Source organism: Theropithecus gelada, chromosome 1 (assembly GCF_003255815.1).
Source record: "Theropithecus gelada isolate Dixy chromosome 1, Tgel_1.0, whole genome shotgun sequence".
NCBI lineage: Eukaryota > Metazoa > Chordata > Mammalia > Primates > Cercopithecidae > Theropithecus > Theropithecus gelada.
In genome coordinates this window covers 66,974,489-66,992,108 of record NC_037668.1, presented here as the reverse complement: position 1 = coordinate 66,992,108, position 17,620 = coordinate 66,974,489, and the positions used below count along the sequence as shown (strand labels likewise).

General features: G+C 40.3%; 1 protein-coding gene across 2 annotated transcripts in view; it reads right to left on the bottom strand.

The window, feature by feature from the left end:
• The window catches only part of MACF1 (microtubule-actin crosslinking factor 1), a 407,350-nt gene that overhangs the window by 195,126 nt on the left and 194,604 nt on the right, over nt 1-17,620 (bottom strand). For both annotated transcript variants that reach the window (XM_025361749.1, XM_025361739.1), the window contains exons 6-17: nt 12,786-12,952; nt 11,852-11,964; nt 11,638-11,744; nt 10,968-11,087; nt 10,725-10,820; nt 9,951-10,078; nt 9,771-9,864; nt 9,409-9,563; nt 7,588-7,864; nt 3,143-3,271; nt 2,331-2,408; nt 1,562-1,723 (exon numbers count right to left, since the gene is read on the bottom strand). In XM_025361749.1, coding sequence (XP_025217534.1) covers nt 1,562-1,723; nt 2,331-2,408; nt 3,143-3,271; nt 7,588-7,864; nt 9,409-9,563; nt 9,771-9,864; nt 9,951-10,078; nt 10,725-10,820; nt 10,968-11,087; nt 11,638-11,744; nt 11,852-11,964; nt 12,786-12,952 — 1,626 coding nt within the window. The remainder of the gene's footprint in view (nt 1-1,561; nt 1,724-2,330; nt 2,409-3,142; nt 3,272-7,587; nt 7,865-9,408; nt 9,564-9,770; nt 9,865-9,950; nt 10,079-10,724; nt 10,821-10,967; nt 11,088-11,637; nt 11,745-11,851; nt 11,965-12,785; nt 12,953-17,620) is intronic.

The window sequence follows — 17,620 nt, the reverse complement described above, 5'->3', positions numbered from 1 at the left end:
TTTTGAGACAGAGTCTTGCTCTGTCTCCCAGGCTGGAGTGCAGTGGCGCAATCTTGGCTCACTGCAAGCTCCGCCTCCTGGGTTCACGCCATTCTCCTGCCTCAGCCTCCCAAGTAGCTGGGACTACAGTTGCCCACCACCACGCCTGGCTGATTTTTTGTATTTTTAGTAGAGACAGGGTTTCACCATGTTAGCCAGGATGGTTTCGATCTCCTGACCTTGTGATCTGCCCGCCTCGGCCTCCCAAAGTGCTGGGATTACAGTTGTGAGCCACCACGCCCGGCCTTCCCTCCCCTATTTTAAAGGAACCTACAATATAGAATTGGTGGCAAAATGAGATGTATAAACAGTGCATGCCAGAGGATTGCAGATAAGGGCACAAACACTGGAATTACTGGAAAATATTCACAAAGGACATGGGACCTGACCCAGATGTGAGTAAAATGCGGGAACACAGAATGAGCATTGGACCACAGAAAGGAGATAACTTGTCTGGAGTGGACAGTTCCTGCACATCAGCACCCACACCAGTACATGACACACCAGGACATGGGTATCAGTGACTGGCTGGCTTTGCTTAGAGTATTCAGCCTACAATGCTCTCCACTGACTAAATTCTATTAACTGCAGGACCCAAGTTAAATGCCAGCTCTTCTGTGAAGCTGGATACTGATCCTTACTATGCTTTCAGAGCACTTTCTTTATATCTCTGTTATAGCCTAATTTCAGTTCTCACATAGCCTGTTTATTGTATTATAGTATGCATTCTTCTTCTAAAGTATCTAAAGTGCATGTTAAAAACAAAAACAAGAAACTCCCTATTTGCATAGTTTACAAAATCTTTAAAAATCTTCTGAGTGTAAAAATACTAAAAGTAGCAAAAAATAATCCTAACTTGTCTACATCTTTCAGTGAAAAGAATAAAAAGCAGTGTCCTATTGTCCAATGTTAAATTTCCCTTCCCATTTTACAAACAAAGAGATTGAAACAAAAAAGTTAATAAATGAATTAAGGAGAATTCAGAAATTTGTGGAAAGTCCAGAGTATATCCCAGTTAAATAATACTATACTAAATGCTTTGTCTAGGTTAGCTTATTAAATCTTAGTCTTTTATACAACCCTTTGGGAATACGTGCTATTAGGGAAGGGGATAGCTTCGAAGTGGTGCTATTATCTCATTTTATGGAGGTCCAGAGAGATCAAATGACTTCCCAAGGTTATAGAGCTAGTTAGTGGAAGAATAAGAATTTGAACTTAGGTACTCCAAAGCCTATAATCTTAACCACAAAGCTGTATTGCTTCTGAAATGACTCAATTTACAGATTGCTGCTGTATTCACCCAAGACACTGCCATTCTAAATGCATTCTAGATAAATTAATTCTAAGGTTCTACTGTCCCTCTCTCCATTTACACTTCTCACATGCATGGATGCACTGAGTAGGGCCCCTATTTCTATCTAGCAGAATGCAACTCCAGCCACCCAAGCTTTCAGCAGACTAGCCCGTCTCCTTCTGCTGCTGTTAAATAAATATTACAGGCCTGCTGCTGTGCTAGACTCACAGAGAAGTAATTTCTCTTGGCTGAGATATTGGAATTGTTGTCACTCCAGTCATATGCTAGTTCCTCCTCCTCCTTCTCATTCAACCAGATCAACTCAGCTGTAGCTCTGGAAACAAATTTATGTAGGCTCTGAAGGTGCCTCATCCGGAAGCTAGAAGTTTCCTAGACAAAGCAAGGATTATAAGGTTAGACTGCTAGCCTTTGTGTAGAAGATAGCACATTTGCATCAAAGTAGAGAATAACTCAGGAAATGAATTTGCTTTTAATCTCTGGATTTTTCCCCATGGATTCAAGTTTTGTACAAGTTTGATATAAGACTCCCAGAACTCTTGTCAATCCTAAGAAGAAGACAGAATTCATAAGGCCTTTGTGGTGCTCCCTGGATAAAGAATGGTCCTGGGCTGTCCTACTCTGGACACTCTTGATAAACAGGGATGAAAAACAACAGATCAGAGGGAAAGTCCCCTCTCTACAGTCTCAAACTTTTAGTTTTGGTCTCTCAAAGTGCATATAGCCACAGGTTTGCTGAAGCACAATACCTAGGATAGGTTATATTTATTTAAAACTTTTAAGAACAGTAGCTTCTGACCCGTTAAGAAAACTGAGAAAATGTTATAATACATATGAGTAAGTGCATAGTAAATGGCATAACCTAATAAGCAGAAAACCAAAACAGGGCCAAACCAGATTTCTGAATTAGGTAAGAGAATTGATTGGGAGACACCAGACTCTGTATGAGCAGAACATAAGAGAATCGGCAGAAACTTACCTTCAATTTACAATACTGTGTCTCCAGCTTTCCAAGAGTTTCAGCATAGCTGGTACGGAAATTCTGGGACATCTTTCCCTGATTACAAAAGAACGAAATAAAAATACATTAGAGAAAGAGTAAGTAAACTATGTGTTATGGTTGCAACTATGCAAATATTATGTCTAGATAGAGATATGGATTCATTGCTCTAAGAAAACAGAAGCTTGGACAACAAATTTCTGAGTCATATTTTATAGCTTGGAGCAGCACTAAGTGGGCAACAGTTGAGCAGGGTAATTACAAACAACAGACCTCACTATCCCATGTTTCCAGCAATTCTGGTAGCTAGCTTCTAAGCAAAACCAATGCCTGATGATTCCCACTCAATTGTTTTTTTGAAGGGAAGAGTTGAAATATAAAATGGGAAGACAGAACAGAGACTGAAGGAGAGAGAAAACTGTGTCAATAGTTTCTCTATACCAGCTCTCAACTGCAGGCAGATGGGGAAGCAAAAAGTGCCTGAATTTATAGAGGCAGAGGGCTTAAGTTTGGATCTGCATCCACTACTTACTAATTCTGACCTCTCAGCTTCTAGTATCACTTTTCTTTTTAGTAAAAAGGGGTTAATAAAAATACTTTTCTCACAAGTTTATTTCAAAGATTAACAGAAACACTTCATGTGAAAAGGGAATTTGTCATAAACCACTCTTCATCATCATTATTCTCTTCCAGAGCACCCTCGTACTTCGATACAGCTTTATTGTGTGCACCGTCCTTTCATCCGTTCCATCCACGTACCTCCCGTAACGTGGATTCTGAAGGCTACGCACCTCATACAACCTGGCCTCCTTGACACTTGAGCCCAGCTCTTCTACGCTGGTATGGATGTGCTGCTGCGTTTCTAACTGCAACTCCACACTAGGCAGGTCATTGCCCCACTCTGCTCGTTCTAGTTTCATCTGAAAAAGAAAAAACATATACCACATAATTTACTGAATGGCTTGGTAGGAAAATGGTCAGAATCAACGTTTGGACAAGGAAGCAAGGGGTAGAGGACTGAGCAAAAGACATCTAGGCCATCTCCTTCAATCTACAGCCTCTTACAAAAAAATTACACCATCATCACCGCTAAGGAGCAGGAGAGCAGAGCTCACCAATTATACAATAGAGCAGCTTTTCCTGCTGCATTATTAGTATACATTCCTAGAGCAATCAACCAGAAGGGAAAGGGAACTTCACAGGCTTAAAATGCTTAACTTTACACTTTAGGCATTTCTCTTTATGGAGTCTTTTCATTTCACAATCATAACTGATATAACAAAGAAGTATCTGAAAATATTTAGCTTCATTCATGACATCAACTACTGGCCAATGGAAGATAATTTCAAAACAGTTTATTTTGGGATATTTTTATTTATTGCTACATAGGGAATATATTATGTGGACATAGGAAGAATTTAATATAAAACAAAAGGGTTAGAAAGATAAGGGCAATATCAAATTTGAACCACTATCATAGAACACATGTAAATAGGGCCCCTTGGAACTGCAGAATACAGTAGTCTTGCTTAAACTTAAGAGTTATGATTGCCGGGCGCAGTGGCTCATGCCTGTGATCCCAGCACTTTGGGGGGGCTGAGGTGGGTGGATCACCTGAGGTCAGGAGTTCAAGACCAGCCTGGTCAACATGATGAAACCCCATCTCTACTAAAAATACAAAAATTAGCCAGGCGTGGTGTTGGGCGCCTGTAATCCCAGCTACTCGGGAGGCTGAGGCAGGAGAATTGCTTGGCTTGAACCCAGGAGGCAGAGATTGCAATGAGTGGAGATCGTGCCACTGCACTCCAGCCTGGATGACAGAGTGAGACTCTGTCTCCAAAAAAAAAAAAAAAAAAAGGTTGAGGCCAACGCGATGGCTCACGCCTGTAATCCCAGCACTTTGGGAGGCCAAGGTGGGCAGATCACCTGAGGGTCAGGAGTTCGAGACCAGCCTGGCTAACACAGTGAAACCCTGTTTCTACTTAAAAAAAAAAAAAAAAAAAAAAAATTAGCTGGGCATGGTGGCACATGCCTGTAATCCCAGCTACTAGGGAGGCTGAGGCAGGAGAATCGCTTGAACCCTCGAGGCAGAGGTTGCAGTGAGCTGAGATCGCACTATTGCACTCCAGCTTAGGCAACAAGAGTGAAATTCCATCTCAAAAAGAAAAAAAGTTATGATCAACAACAAAAAATGAAGAATAAACTCCTCTGTTAATGAGAGAATTAAAAACAAAAAAAACCAGATTTACCCTATAAAAAATACAAGACATTCTTCACAGAAATAGAAAAAACAATTCTAAAATTTATATGGAACCACAAAAGATCCAAAATAGTCAAAGCTATCCTGAGCAAAAAGAACAAAACCAGAGGAATCACATTACTTGACTTCAAATTATACTACAGAGCTATAGTAACCAAAACAGCACAGGACTAGCCTAGAAATGGACACATAGACCAACGGAACAGAATACAGAACCCAGAAACAAATCCATACACCTACAATGAACTCATTTTCAACAAAGGTGCCAAGAACATACACTGGGGTAAGGACAGTCTCTTCGATTAATTGTGCTAGGAAAACTGGATATCTGTATGTAGAAGAATGAAACTTGACCCGTCCCTTGTCATATACAAAAATCAAATCAAAATGGATTAACACCTTAAACTATGAAACTACTACAAGAAAATACCGGAAACACTTTCCAAGACACTGGTCTAGGAAAAAATTTCTTGAGTAATACCACACAAACACAGGCAACCAAAGCTAAAATGAACAAATAGGATTACATCAAGTTAAAAAGCTACTGCACAGTGAATCAACAAAGGAAAGGGACAGGCTGGGCATGGTGGTTCACGCCTGCAATCCCAGCACTTTGGGAGGCCAAGGCAGGTGGATCACCTGAGGTCAGGAGTTTGAGACCAGCCTGGCCAACATGGTGAAATCCCATCTCTACTAAAAATACAAAATAAGCTGGGTATAGTGGCGCGTGCCTGTAATCCCAGCTACTTGGGAGGCTGAGGCATAAGAATTGCTTAGAATCCAGAGATTGCAGTGAGTCAAGATTGCGCCATTGCACTCCAGCCTGGGAGACAGAATGAGACTCTGTCTCAAAAAAAAAAGGCGGGGGGACAACCCACAGAATGGGATAAAATGTTTGCAAACTACTCATCTGACAAGGGATTAATAACTGGAATATATATATAAGGAGCTCAAACAACTCTACTGGAAAAAAAAATCTAATAATCCAATTAAAAATGAGCAAAAGATTTGAATCGACATATCTCAAAAGAAGACACACAAATGGCAAACAGGCATATGAAAAGGTGCTCAACATCACTGATTATCAGAGAAATGCAAATCAAAACTACAATGTGATATCATCTCACCCCACTTAAAATGGGTTTTATCCAAAAGACAGGCAATATACAAATGCTGGTGAGGATATGGAGAAAGCCTTGTATGCTGTTGGTGGGAATGTAAATTACTACAACCACTATGGAGAACAGTTTGGAGATTCCTCAGATCACTAACAATAGAGCTACCGTATGATCTAGCAATCCCACTACTGGGTGTATACTCAAAAGAAAGGAAATCAGTGTATCAAAGAGATCTGCATTTTCACATGTTTGTTGTACCACTATTCACAATAGCCAGAATTTGGAAGCAACCTAAGTGTCCATCACAGATGAATGGAGAAAGAAAATGTGGTACTTAAACACAATGGAGTACTATTCAATCATAAAAAAGAATGAGAACCTGTCATTTGCAACAATATGGATGGAACTAGAGGTTATTATGTTAAGTGAAATATGCTAGGCACAGAAAGACAAACATCGCATGTTCTCACTTAGTTGTGGGATGTATAAATCAAAACAGGCTGGGAAGAGTAGTACGGGGTCAGAGGGAGGTGGGGATGATTAATGGGTACAAAAAAAAATAGTTAAAGAATGAATACTACCTAGCATCTGATAGAGCAACAGGATGACTACAGTCAAAATAATTTACTTGTACATTTTTTTGTTTCAACTTTTATTTTTGAGATAGGGTACTGCTCTGTTGCCCAGGCTGGAGCGCAGCAGTGCTATCTTGGCTCGCTGCAACCTCTGCCTCCCAGGCTCAAGTGATCCTCCCACCTCAACCTCCCAAGTAGCTGGGACCACAGGTGTGCGCCATCATTCCTGGTTAATTTTCCATAGAGATGGGGTTTCGCCTGTTACCCAGACTGGTCTTGAACTCCTGGACTCACACAATCCGCCCACCTCGGCCTCCCAAAGTGCTAGGATTATAGGTGTGAGCCACCGCATCCAGTCTATACTTTTTTTTTTTTTGAGATGGAGTCTCGCTCTGTCACCTAGGCTGGAGTGCAGTGGCGCCATCTCGGCTCACTGCAAGCTCCACCTCCCTGGTTCACGCCATTCTTCTGCCTCAGCCTCCTGAGAAGCTGGGACTACAGGCGCCTGCCACCACTTCTGGCTAATTTTTTACATTTTTAGTAGAGATAGGGTTTCACCGTGTAGCCAGGATGGTCCTGATCTCCTGACCTCGTGATCCGCCCACCCAGGCCTCCCACAGTGCTGGGAATACAGGTGTAAGCCACCGCGCCCGGCTCCCAGCCCATACATTTTTAAATAACTAAAAGAGTATAACTGGATTGTTTGTAACACAAAGGATAAATTTCTTGAGATGACAGATACCCCATTTTCCATGATGTGATTATACATTACATGCCTGTATCAAAATATCTCATGTATCATATAAATATATATACCTTCTATGTGCCCACACAAAAAAAATTTAATTAAAAAAAGATAACAGATGTATGACATGGCAATTTTCCCCAAGCTCTCACTTAGAGTACAGTTAGCTGAGGGAAAAGATTCCCAAAGGGAAAACTGTATGCTATTCAGTATGGGACTGTGAGAATTTGTGCCAACCTCACCCATGCAAGATTTAAGGAGAAGGGGGCTTGGGTCTCAGGCAGCATCAATAATTAAGAAAGTCAAGCCAGGTATGGTGGTATATACCTATTGTTCCAGCTACTCAAGAGGCTGAGGCAGGAGGATCACTTCAGTCGAGCCTGGGCAACATAGCAAGACCCCATCACTCAAATGAAAGAATAATAATAATAATTAAGGGAATCTGCACAGGGAACACAAAGCAATCTCGTCCTCTTAGATAAGCTGCTAAATCCGGTAAACATTAGTGTACTGCATAAGCTTTTGGATATACACCCACCTGCATCTCTTCTACCCAAGACAGTAGTTCATACACAAATCGGAGATTGCCTTCATCTTCAGAGGAGCTGATAGCCACAAGTTCAGCCCGAGTCATAGGCTTTCGGAACCAGGAGGTAGAAGAAGAATAGGGTGCCTTGGTTAAGGGTTCTGCTTTCAGATGAGTAGTGGTTAAAGTAGAGGGTGGAACCAATTCAAGTGAAGTGAAATGGCCCTTCCGGTACAGGTTTGTACACTCTAGGCGCAAGGTGACCAGCTCATCCTGCAGACGCATGACCCTGAAATGGAAGAAGAGAAAAAAGGAAGGGATTTAAATCTATAGTATACTTTTAAAAATAAAATCTTCCTTATCCATTTGACAAAGATATGATAAAAATAAAAATGAGCCACCCTGGCCAACATGGTGAAACCCTGTCTGTACTAAAAATACGAAAATTAGCCAGGTGTAGTGGCACATGCCTGTAGTCCCAGCTACTCAGGAGGCTGAGGTAGGAGAATTGCTTGAACTCAGGAGGCGGAGGTTAGAGTGAGCTGAGATCACACCACTGCATCCCAGCCTGGGTGACAGAGCAAGACCCGGTCTCAAAAAAAAATAAAATAAAAAACAAAAAATAAAAATGAGATCATATAAGGAAAAGTGTTTAGAAAAAGTGCTATATGAATACAAGGTGATATTATTAACATCTCCATCTAGTTCAGAATTGTTTTTAAGACAAATGCCAAATTACAGTGTTAACTGGAGGGAAGCTAACAATACTATTTATAGAACTCTCAAATAGTATAATAAAACAAACAATGGATTAGGGGTCAAGAAATGTGGGTCCTAGTCTCGGCTCTGTAAAACTAGCCTTGGGAGGCCGAGACAGGTGGATCACAAGGTCAGGAATTCAAGACCAGCCTGGCCAACATGGTGAAACCCCATCTCTAGTAAAAATACAAAAATTAGCTGGGCATGGTGGTACACGCCTGTACTCCCAGCTACTCTGAGGCTGAAGCAGGAGAATTGCTTGGACCCAGCAGGCAGAAGTCGCAGTGAGCTGAGATTGTGCCACTGCACTCCATCCTGGGCTACAGAGTGAGGTGCCGTCTCAAAAAAAAAGAAAAAAAAAAAACTAGCCACATGACTTTAAACAATTTTCATCTTCTGTGGGTCTCAGTTTTCTCCCCTATAAAAAGAATGTGATGGATCACCAATGTTTCTAAATCAGAAGTTGTGTTGTGTCCCACCCCTGCAGGTCGTTCTAAAATATATGAGAACGGGCCAGATATAGTGGTTCATGCCTGTAATCCCAGCACTTCGGGAGGCTGAGGCAGGAGGATCGCTTGAGCCCAGGACATTGAGATCAGCATGGGCAAGATGGCAAAACCCCGTCTCTACTAAAAATACAAAAATTAGCTGGGCATGGCAGCCTGCACTTATAGGCCTAGCTACCTGGGAGGCTGAGGTGGAAGGATCGCTTGAGCCCAGGAAGTCGAGGCTGCAGTGAGCCATGATTGTGCCATTGCACTCCAGCCTGGGCAACAAAAGTGAGACCCTGTCTTTAACTAATTAATTAATTAAAAGAAAATATGTGGGATGTTATAAAAGGCCACAACGATTGAAGTAATCCTATAGGTACTTAGTGGGATAGGGGTGCAATAAGGAGAAACTGTCCTCCACTAACAGAACATTGCTGCCCAAGACATCTGTAGTATCTCCATTGAGACACTGTCCTCAAATGTCCAAGTTAAAAGATTAAGTGCCTGACTCTTGCTCTACTCTTGATCCATGAGTCTCAGCAGTAAGCAAGTAAGCCCTCCGTTTGAGTCCCTTGTTCCTCACCTAAAAGCCAGCTCTTCTAGCTGGTAGTAATTCTCATCCCGCAGGATCTGGAGATCCACCTGCAGCTGCCTGATGAGACCTTCACACTCCTGAATGTACATAATGACATCTGACTCACATTGTACCGGTTGTCCTGATTCCAGATGAGCAGCATCCTGAGGAAGGAAGAGAGAATAACAGTGGGAAAACTTCCATTGCCCCACTCACTAGGACAGAGGGAGCCAAGGAGTCTACTGCAATTCCAAAGAAAAGGGAAGTAATACATCTGGATTCCTCGATTGCTAACTTCAACCATTAGAGCAGAGGGTGACAAGCAGAAAACATGTGACATAGATGTGGGACAAAAACAGTCAGAGACTTACAGCCTGCAAGGTATTCTTAGCTAGTGTCAGTTTTTCTTCACAGTTCAAAGCACCATTCTGAATTTTGTTTGCAATCTGTAGCAGCAATTCCAGCCTGAAATAAGATAAAACCATAGTCATGTGAAAGGTTCACAGCAGCTCAATAAATAATGTCAGACCACTCTCAGGATCTGGACCCACCTCTCCACAGCCGGCCGAAGTGATTTCTCTCGCTCCAGCATCTCTATGATGAGCTTTCCCCACTCTTCTTCCACATCATTAGGGTGATAACCTTGAGGCAGTTTAATTCGGCCAAATTCAATCCACACCTGAAAGAGCCACTCTTTCAGTCCAAAAACACAGCCATGCCCTCTTGTCCCAGTTTTGATTTACACATCACTTCTTGCTTCCTTACCCAGCCATTCAGCAGTTTTTCCTATTGTCTAACATGGAAAAACAATCAAATATGTATCAGGTTCTTCACCCTTGAGGTAAAGAGCAGAAAAGTCACCTCTAGAATGTAGGGACTACCTACTCTAAGTCCTTCCATTCCTTTTACACTTTCCATAAATCCTCCTTTCCCCTCAGTAACTTTTATTCTGGCAAGGTTACAGTCTCATCTCTACAACTTCAAATTCTCTAGGAATCAAATTCTGAACAGAAGTCTCTCTTCTTTCCACCCTAGGGAAAGATTCAGCTTCCCACTGAGAAGCAGAAAAATTTATCCACAAAACTCAAGATTTCTGAAAAATATATGCCATTTTTCAATAAGCCCTTTAAAAAACAGAGATGGCTGACACTGCCCCTTTACCACAATATTTTAAGACCAACCTGAGAGTGGTGCTATTATTTGTCACTAGGAGAGTACTTCTATTAATGCAGTTTGGGAAGAGAACACAAGGAATCTATAATCAAGAAGCAACAACAGTACAGACCAGCAAACCCCAAGTCTCAGCAAAGGATAAGCTCTCTTACCTCTAGTAATTTATATAATTCCTCAATTCTTCCTTTTTCTCTCTCCTTGGCCAGAATTTCTGTTTCTTTGAAGTGTATATATTGGTTATAAAGTGCCTATAAAATTAATATTTGGTGAATGAATGGACACAAACTTTAGGACCCAATTTTTCATGCCACCTCACCCAGAAGCCAGCAGTGATAAGCTTGGAGACTTACTCCCTAGAAAGATTTTACCAAAAAAATTTAAGTCCTTGACTTTACCTTTAGTTCAACAGGGTTTTGGGGAAAAGTTTTATCTGACATCAGTATTGTATGCTGTTTGATCCAGGGAATGAGGGAGTCCACTCGGCTTTGGTATTCTTGCCACCTGGAGTCCACTTCCTATTGCCAGAAGGTAAACATCACACACCTGATTAGCAATATCCAAAACAACCACAAGAGGAAGTAGCTCAGGCCACTCCAAACTATATAAAATCCCTTTCCTTTAATTGCCTAGATGCTGCTCAGTTTAATGCTCACAGTACCAGTTTCAAAGCTCCTCAAGGGCTCTCAGGCTGGGATTCAATTTCCTGACACTAAGAAAGGCTACAAACCAAGCTACTAAAAATATTCTGAAAAGAGCTGTGATCTACCTAATCAAGCTGATATATGAATGACTGATAAAATACTTCCTCATCTTGAATTACAGCTAGGAATGAAAGGGACATTCCTTGCTGGCATTTAGCATCAAATAGTCTATGCTAATTGTTACAAAATTAGCAGTATCTAGACTCATTTCCAGGGCCAAGGATAATGTCCATGTATGATAAAGATACTGGATATATAGTTTGATACCATGAGTATACCATCAGTGCTTAAGAAAGTGTCTAAGCAATACATTCCACCCAAATGAATCAAAGTCAGAAGGCCTTCTAGGAAAATGTTATTTTACCGTAGCACTGATCCCTTCTCCACCCTCAGGGACTTTAGGGAAGGCATCATAAATTGAAGACACATAAGTGATTACAGACTTTTCATCTGGAGATGGCACATCCACATCTGAGAGAGAATGGACAAGAAATTTCTTAGTCAGAACAAAGGAACTTGCTAAAAGAAGGAATACTGAATACGCATTCCTTACTCAAGTTCAGTAAACTCTCTCTCACCTTCTGCATCCAGCAGACGAGTGACCCCTAGTCTTTCTGCCACTTCAAAAGCCTGTTCCAGATTCTCTCGGTTACTTTGGATTTGTACCCTCTCCATGTCTACCAGATCGGGTCTGTAAAAGTCCAGCAAGGCACATGAAAGGTCAACATCTACACATCACACATGAGTTCACACAAAGAAAACCTCCTAAAAGTTCCCAGAGCTGAAAAACACTGAGTTAGAGAAAAAGCAGGAGGTTAAGAAGAGCACAAATTCCATTTTTAAGTATATACCAGGGGCTCAGTGCTCCCTAATGCTAAACTTAAACACACAGTTTAGGTTTGTTGAATGTCATGGGAAAAATATCATCAGTTAGCACTGAAAATTGGGGCATGTTTATGACCACTAAGAACTCAACAATTTTTAATTTTGTCACTCAGAATTCCTATCTTCCTCACCTCACTTCAGCCACCTGCTATTCCTAAACCACTCCAAAACCACTCCAAGCAAGCCCTCACTCCAGGCCCTTTGCACTTGTATTTCTTCCAACTGGAACACTCTGACCCCAGAAGCCTGCATGACTCACTCCCTCACGGCTCTGCTCTAACATGCTCACCAAAGAGGCCATCTCTGACCACCCTGTCCAAAATATCACAAACCTCTGCCACTTTCTAATCCTGCCATTGTATTTACCACTGCTTGATGGCATACATTTATTACCTATTCTCCCTACTGGAAGGAAAGTTCCATGAGAGAAAAAACTTTCGCTGTTTTCTTCACTGCTCCTTGTGCCCAGTTCCTAGGAAATTAGTTAAATAAATATTCCTTTTTCAAATGAACAAATGAATCAAAGCTTTGATTTTTGCTTGAGGAGGTGGAAAGAGCATTATAACTAATTACAAACAAGAGATGAGAAGAAGCCCCGCAGGAACACAGAAATTCCACTGTTCTTACCGGTATCGGTGAATGAGTGCATTGAACATCTTCCCATCACTCCAGCAGGAGGAAAAGTTGGTGCATTTGATTCCTGTGTAACCAGCTGTCACCTTCTGGGTCCACAGGAGTAGTTTCTCCTTAGCTGACATATCCCCTGATTCTCCACTAATGTAGATGTCAGAGATCTGCCAAAAGATGGGACACAGAATAATTCATTATAAATAAGACACAGTCTTTCAGCCTTCTCTTCTCCATACACTATGGCTCTTAGTAAAACGAAGATCCAAAGCTGGAAGCACTTCAGAGGACTATTCCATCATATATTTACCCTCTTGCTAGTCAAATAAACACAAATTAAAACCATGAGAGGTAATTTTTCACCTGTCAAATTAGGAAATGTTTGTTTTTAATGATAATATTCACGATTGGAGAGAATATCTAAAATTGGGTACCGTCATAGACTGCCACTAGTGAGAGTATAAATGCCATAACTTCTCTGGATGTCAGTTTTGAATCAAGTCTCAAAACATACATACAACTTGATAGAAAGTCATCAGAAATATAAACAAATAATTTTATACATGAATATTTATCAAAGCATAATAAAGGTGACTTAGCAAAAAGTTATAAAAAGCTTAAATACTAATGAGGGGTTGGGGTTGACTGGTTATAAATCATAGCACAATTACAGCAGAATAGAATTCTTTGTAGCACTTAAAAAGTTATGTTTTAGAAAGTTTCAGGCCAGGTGCAGTGGCTCATGCCTGTAGTCCCAGTTACTCAGGAGGCTGAGGGGGGATGATCACTTGAAGCCAAGAGATGAAGGCTGCAGTGAAGTATGATCATGCCACAATACTGCAGCCTGGGTGACACAGTGAGACTCCATCTCAAAAAAATAAATAAAAAAGTTTTACAAAGAAAATTTTAATGACATAGGACAATGATTACCGAATTTAAGAAACAGAATATAAACAAAATAATATATAGTAATCTTATTTTGTATAAAAGACATACAAAATATACATTTAAGTACACAGTCATATATATGTACAAATGCATACACATATACCTATGTATGCAATACAGGCACAAATACTGTATGTATGTGAGAATACAGCAAACTAATAATCATAGTTACCTCTATGGAGTAACATTACAGGTGATTTTCATATTTTCCAAATTTTCTACATCCTGTACATTTTCATAATAAGAAAAAAGTTATTTTAAGAAATCTCCAAAATACAGAACAAGACCTATTTTAGACAGATCGTAATGCAGGTGAGGAAAAAGTGCATGTCTCGTGCGTGCAAAGTGGGACTAATACCACCTTTTCAGGGTTGCTGTGATAATCAGTGAGATTACACATTAAAGCAGCTAGCCCAAACTCAGGATTATGCTCAACAAATAAGGGTTCCCTTATCTCTTCTTTATTTGAAGGCTGGTCTTCCTTCAATTCTTACTTGTCTAACTCCCACAGCACTGACAGTCTGTATCATCACCTAATTAAATGTTATTTTGGGCTAGGCGCAGTAATCCTAGCTCTTTGGGAGACTGAGGCAGGCAGATCACCTGAGATCAGGAGTTCGAGACCAGGCTGGCCGACATGGTGAAACCCCATCTCTACTAAAAATATAAAAATTAACCAGTGGTGGCGCGCAACTGTAGTCCCAACTACTTGGGAGGCTGAGGCACGAGAATCGTTTGAACCTGGGAGGCGGACGTCGTGGTGAGCTGAAATTGCACCACTGCACTCTAGCCTGGGCGACAGAGTGAGACTCTGTCTCGAAAACATAAAATAAATAAATAAATGTTATTTTGCAGTATGGACTATTATTTCATATATTTAATCTTATCTCCCCTAGACTGCATGCAGGTTTCCTGAGGGGGGCTGGCACCACATCTTAACAATACAAAACTGAACAGCAGCCCCTATATGGGAGAGCTCCTCACCACTGGACGTGTTCAAGCAGAAACTAAGATGCTGTGGACGAAATAACTTCCAAATCTGAGACCCATGGATCATAGTCCTTTGGTGCACTGCCCATTGCACTTAGTGTTGTGCTGGTTGTATGGTGGGACCTTAACATGTTTTAATTAATAATAACTTGGTTTAAGAATTAAATAATAAAAATAAGCAAACAAAACTATTTTGGGGGCCAGGCACGGTGGCTCACGCCTGTAAGCCCAACACTTTGGGAGGCCAAGGCAAGCAGATCACCTGAGGTCAGGAGTCTGAGACCACTCCAGCCTAGGCGACAGAGTGGGACTCTGTCTCAAAAAAAAAAAAAAAAAAAAAGTATTCTGGGATAAAGCCCATCTAGAATCTGTAGACAGGTTACTTAGCTATTTCAAAGCAGTGTGTAAAGTGAAACAAGTTTAGGCTAGCATTATTTATCTCCTCTGGAGTGGGACTATGAATGACTTTATTTTTTCTTCCTACTCTTCTTTTTTTCAGACTTTAAGTAATGACCACACTTTATTTTTATAATAAAAAACTATAAAAATAATCCTTGTTAAGGAAAAATATTAAGCCTTTGATTCAGACAGATATGTGTTTGAAAGAAGGCATTTACTAGAAATGTGACCTCAGGCAAACCACATAAGCCTCCTGGCCCAATTTTTCCCATATTTAAAATAGGATAATAATTTTCTCAAAGGATCATTATAAGGATTAAATAAGATGATGTAGGTAGTGCCGAGGGTACATATATTTCCTTCCCATAATAATAAGACAGCATACCCAGCACAATTTTTGGTCTGGGTGTTTGGGGCAGAGAAAACACAGGCATGTCAATAGAACATCCTGTCTCTTAGTCATCTCATTCAGGTGCAGTACCGTGAAAGTAGTAGCTTCCCTTGTGACCAGTACAAGGGAGAAATCAATAATAAGGCATCTCCAAGTGTCTGAATTTACAAACTCATAATAGATGAGATTAAATATCAGATGATATTTTAAAATTGGAAAGAAAAAAAAAGGGGCCAGGAACTTTAACACTATATTTAGAATAAAACAAAGCTGTAGGCAAATAAATATTACTAAGATGTCTGAAGAAAGACCGTGAGAATAGACGAGTATAGGAAGCTTGCATTGAGTATAGAAAAGGGAAGCCAGGAAGTACTGCCTCTATGCCTGTGAAGGTGAAATTGTGCCCTACCCAGCAGATTCAAGGGACATGGGTTCTTATGACCTTGACAGGTACATTTCTACAGAAGAAATCAGACTATTCTACTTTGATGATGCCAACTAATAAGACGATCCTACAAATCATTCCTCCACTCACCACCTCTCTGCTCTGACTCCATGTTCACCTGACATGAGGTGACAACCTTCAGATTATTATTTGCTTCCCATATAGATATTATAAAGCAACAAAAGCACTAAGTGGCCAATTCGAATTCTTGAATGACTTGGCAGTCAAAATTTATTTTGTAAATTAATAAATTCACATCGACCAATCTCATGCAAATGTGATCAGTGTGAGTCAACTTCCTAAAACTTAATCAATTCCAGGTCTACTTGGGGCTAGGAGAGGGGCAGTAGTGGGGAGAGAAGCTATGGAGTTGCAGAGCCAAGGACTCAATAATGGATCATGGCTCTTCCTATAAACAGCTTCTTCCTAGTACCAATTCTATTTCAGTTCCCCTTAACATTTCTAGCTACCTATTTCACTGGCTAAATGCAACATTGATATATCCCACTGCCTTCACTGTAGCTGCTTCGCATACATATTAAAGTAAAACATTATTGGGAACAGGAAATAGATTTGTTGACGTAAAAAAAGACAGAACTTGAATAAGCAAAACAAAATCTGAGTATTTGGGTTCTTTACCCAAAAATGAAATTCCAGTTAGTTAACTGATATTGTATGTTCATTACAGCCATAATCTTTCTGATAACATCTCTCATCTCTTAGTATTTCTGTGTATTGCACTAAAACTACTTCAACAAACAGCTTTACTTCAGATTTTAAACATAGCTGTAATGAGATAGATGTTTGGATCCCTAAGTTAAAAAAAAAAAAAAAAAAAACAACCCTGTATGGATTAGGGCCCTTCCTAGACTGTAAACTGGATGAGAAAAATGGGATTATCATCACAACCATCTCAGTAATTAAATTTGGTTTTCATCAATCTTTTTCTGTATACTCACACATGATATGTGTGCACAGTACTGTCCTCTGGGCTATGCAGAAGTTTTACCTTAATCTCCCAAATGCAGAAATCCAGCTTCAGTTTCAGAGATCTTTCTCTCTCATCTCGATTTTTTAAGGAGGAAGCCATTTGGAGAGGAAGAACAGCCTCAACATTATGCCTCAGAATATGCAAATTCCACCTGAATTTCCTTTCAACTCACACTTCCCAAAGCTTGGTTAATTGCTTTTCTGAAGTATTCCCAGAAGCTGAATGTTTTCCTAATAATTCAATAAGTATTGACTGAACAACATCTTAGCACTATGACAGGCACCATGGAGAAGAACAAAAAAAAAGACACACCATTTACTTATTCTGTTAATATTTTTTGAGCAACCATTATATTCTGGGAGCTGTGCTTAAGTTCTTAATATCTCAAAATAAAAAAACACAGCCTCAGGCCTCAAGTTCAAGCAATTTAATCAGGGAGACAATTTACTATACAAAGAGATCAATGTTGTGACAGAGATAAGCAAGTAAATCCAACTAGCAATGCCAGAGGATTGCTCAGCAACAACCTCTGTGCTGAGTTTTAATAAGTAGAAGTTGGCCAGGTAAAAACGTGGAAAACAAAAAAAGAAGACATGTCTGCCCTGCAAGAACTTAGTTGAGACATGCCATAACTAACATATGATTATCCCAAATATTTTCCCAGATAACAA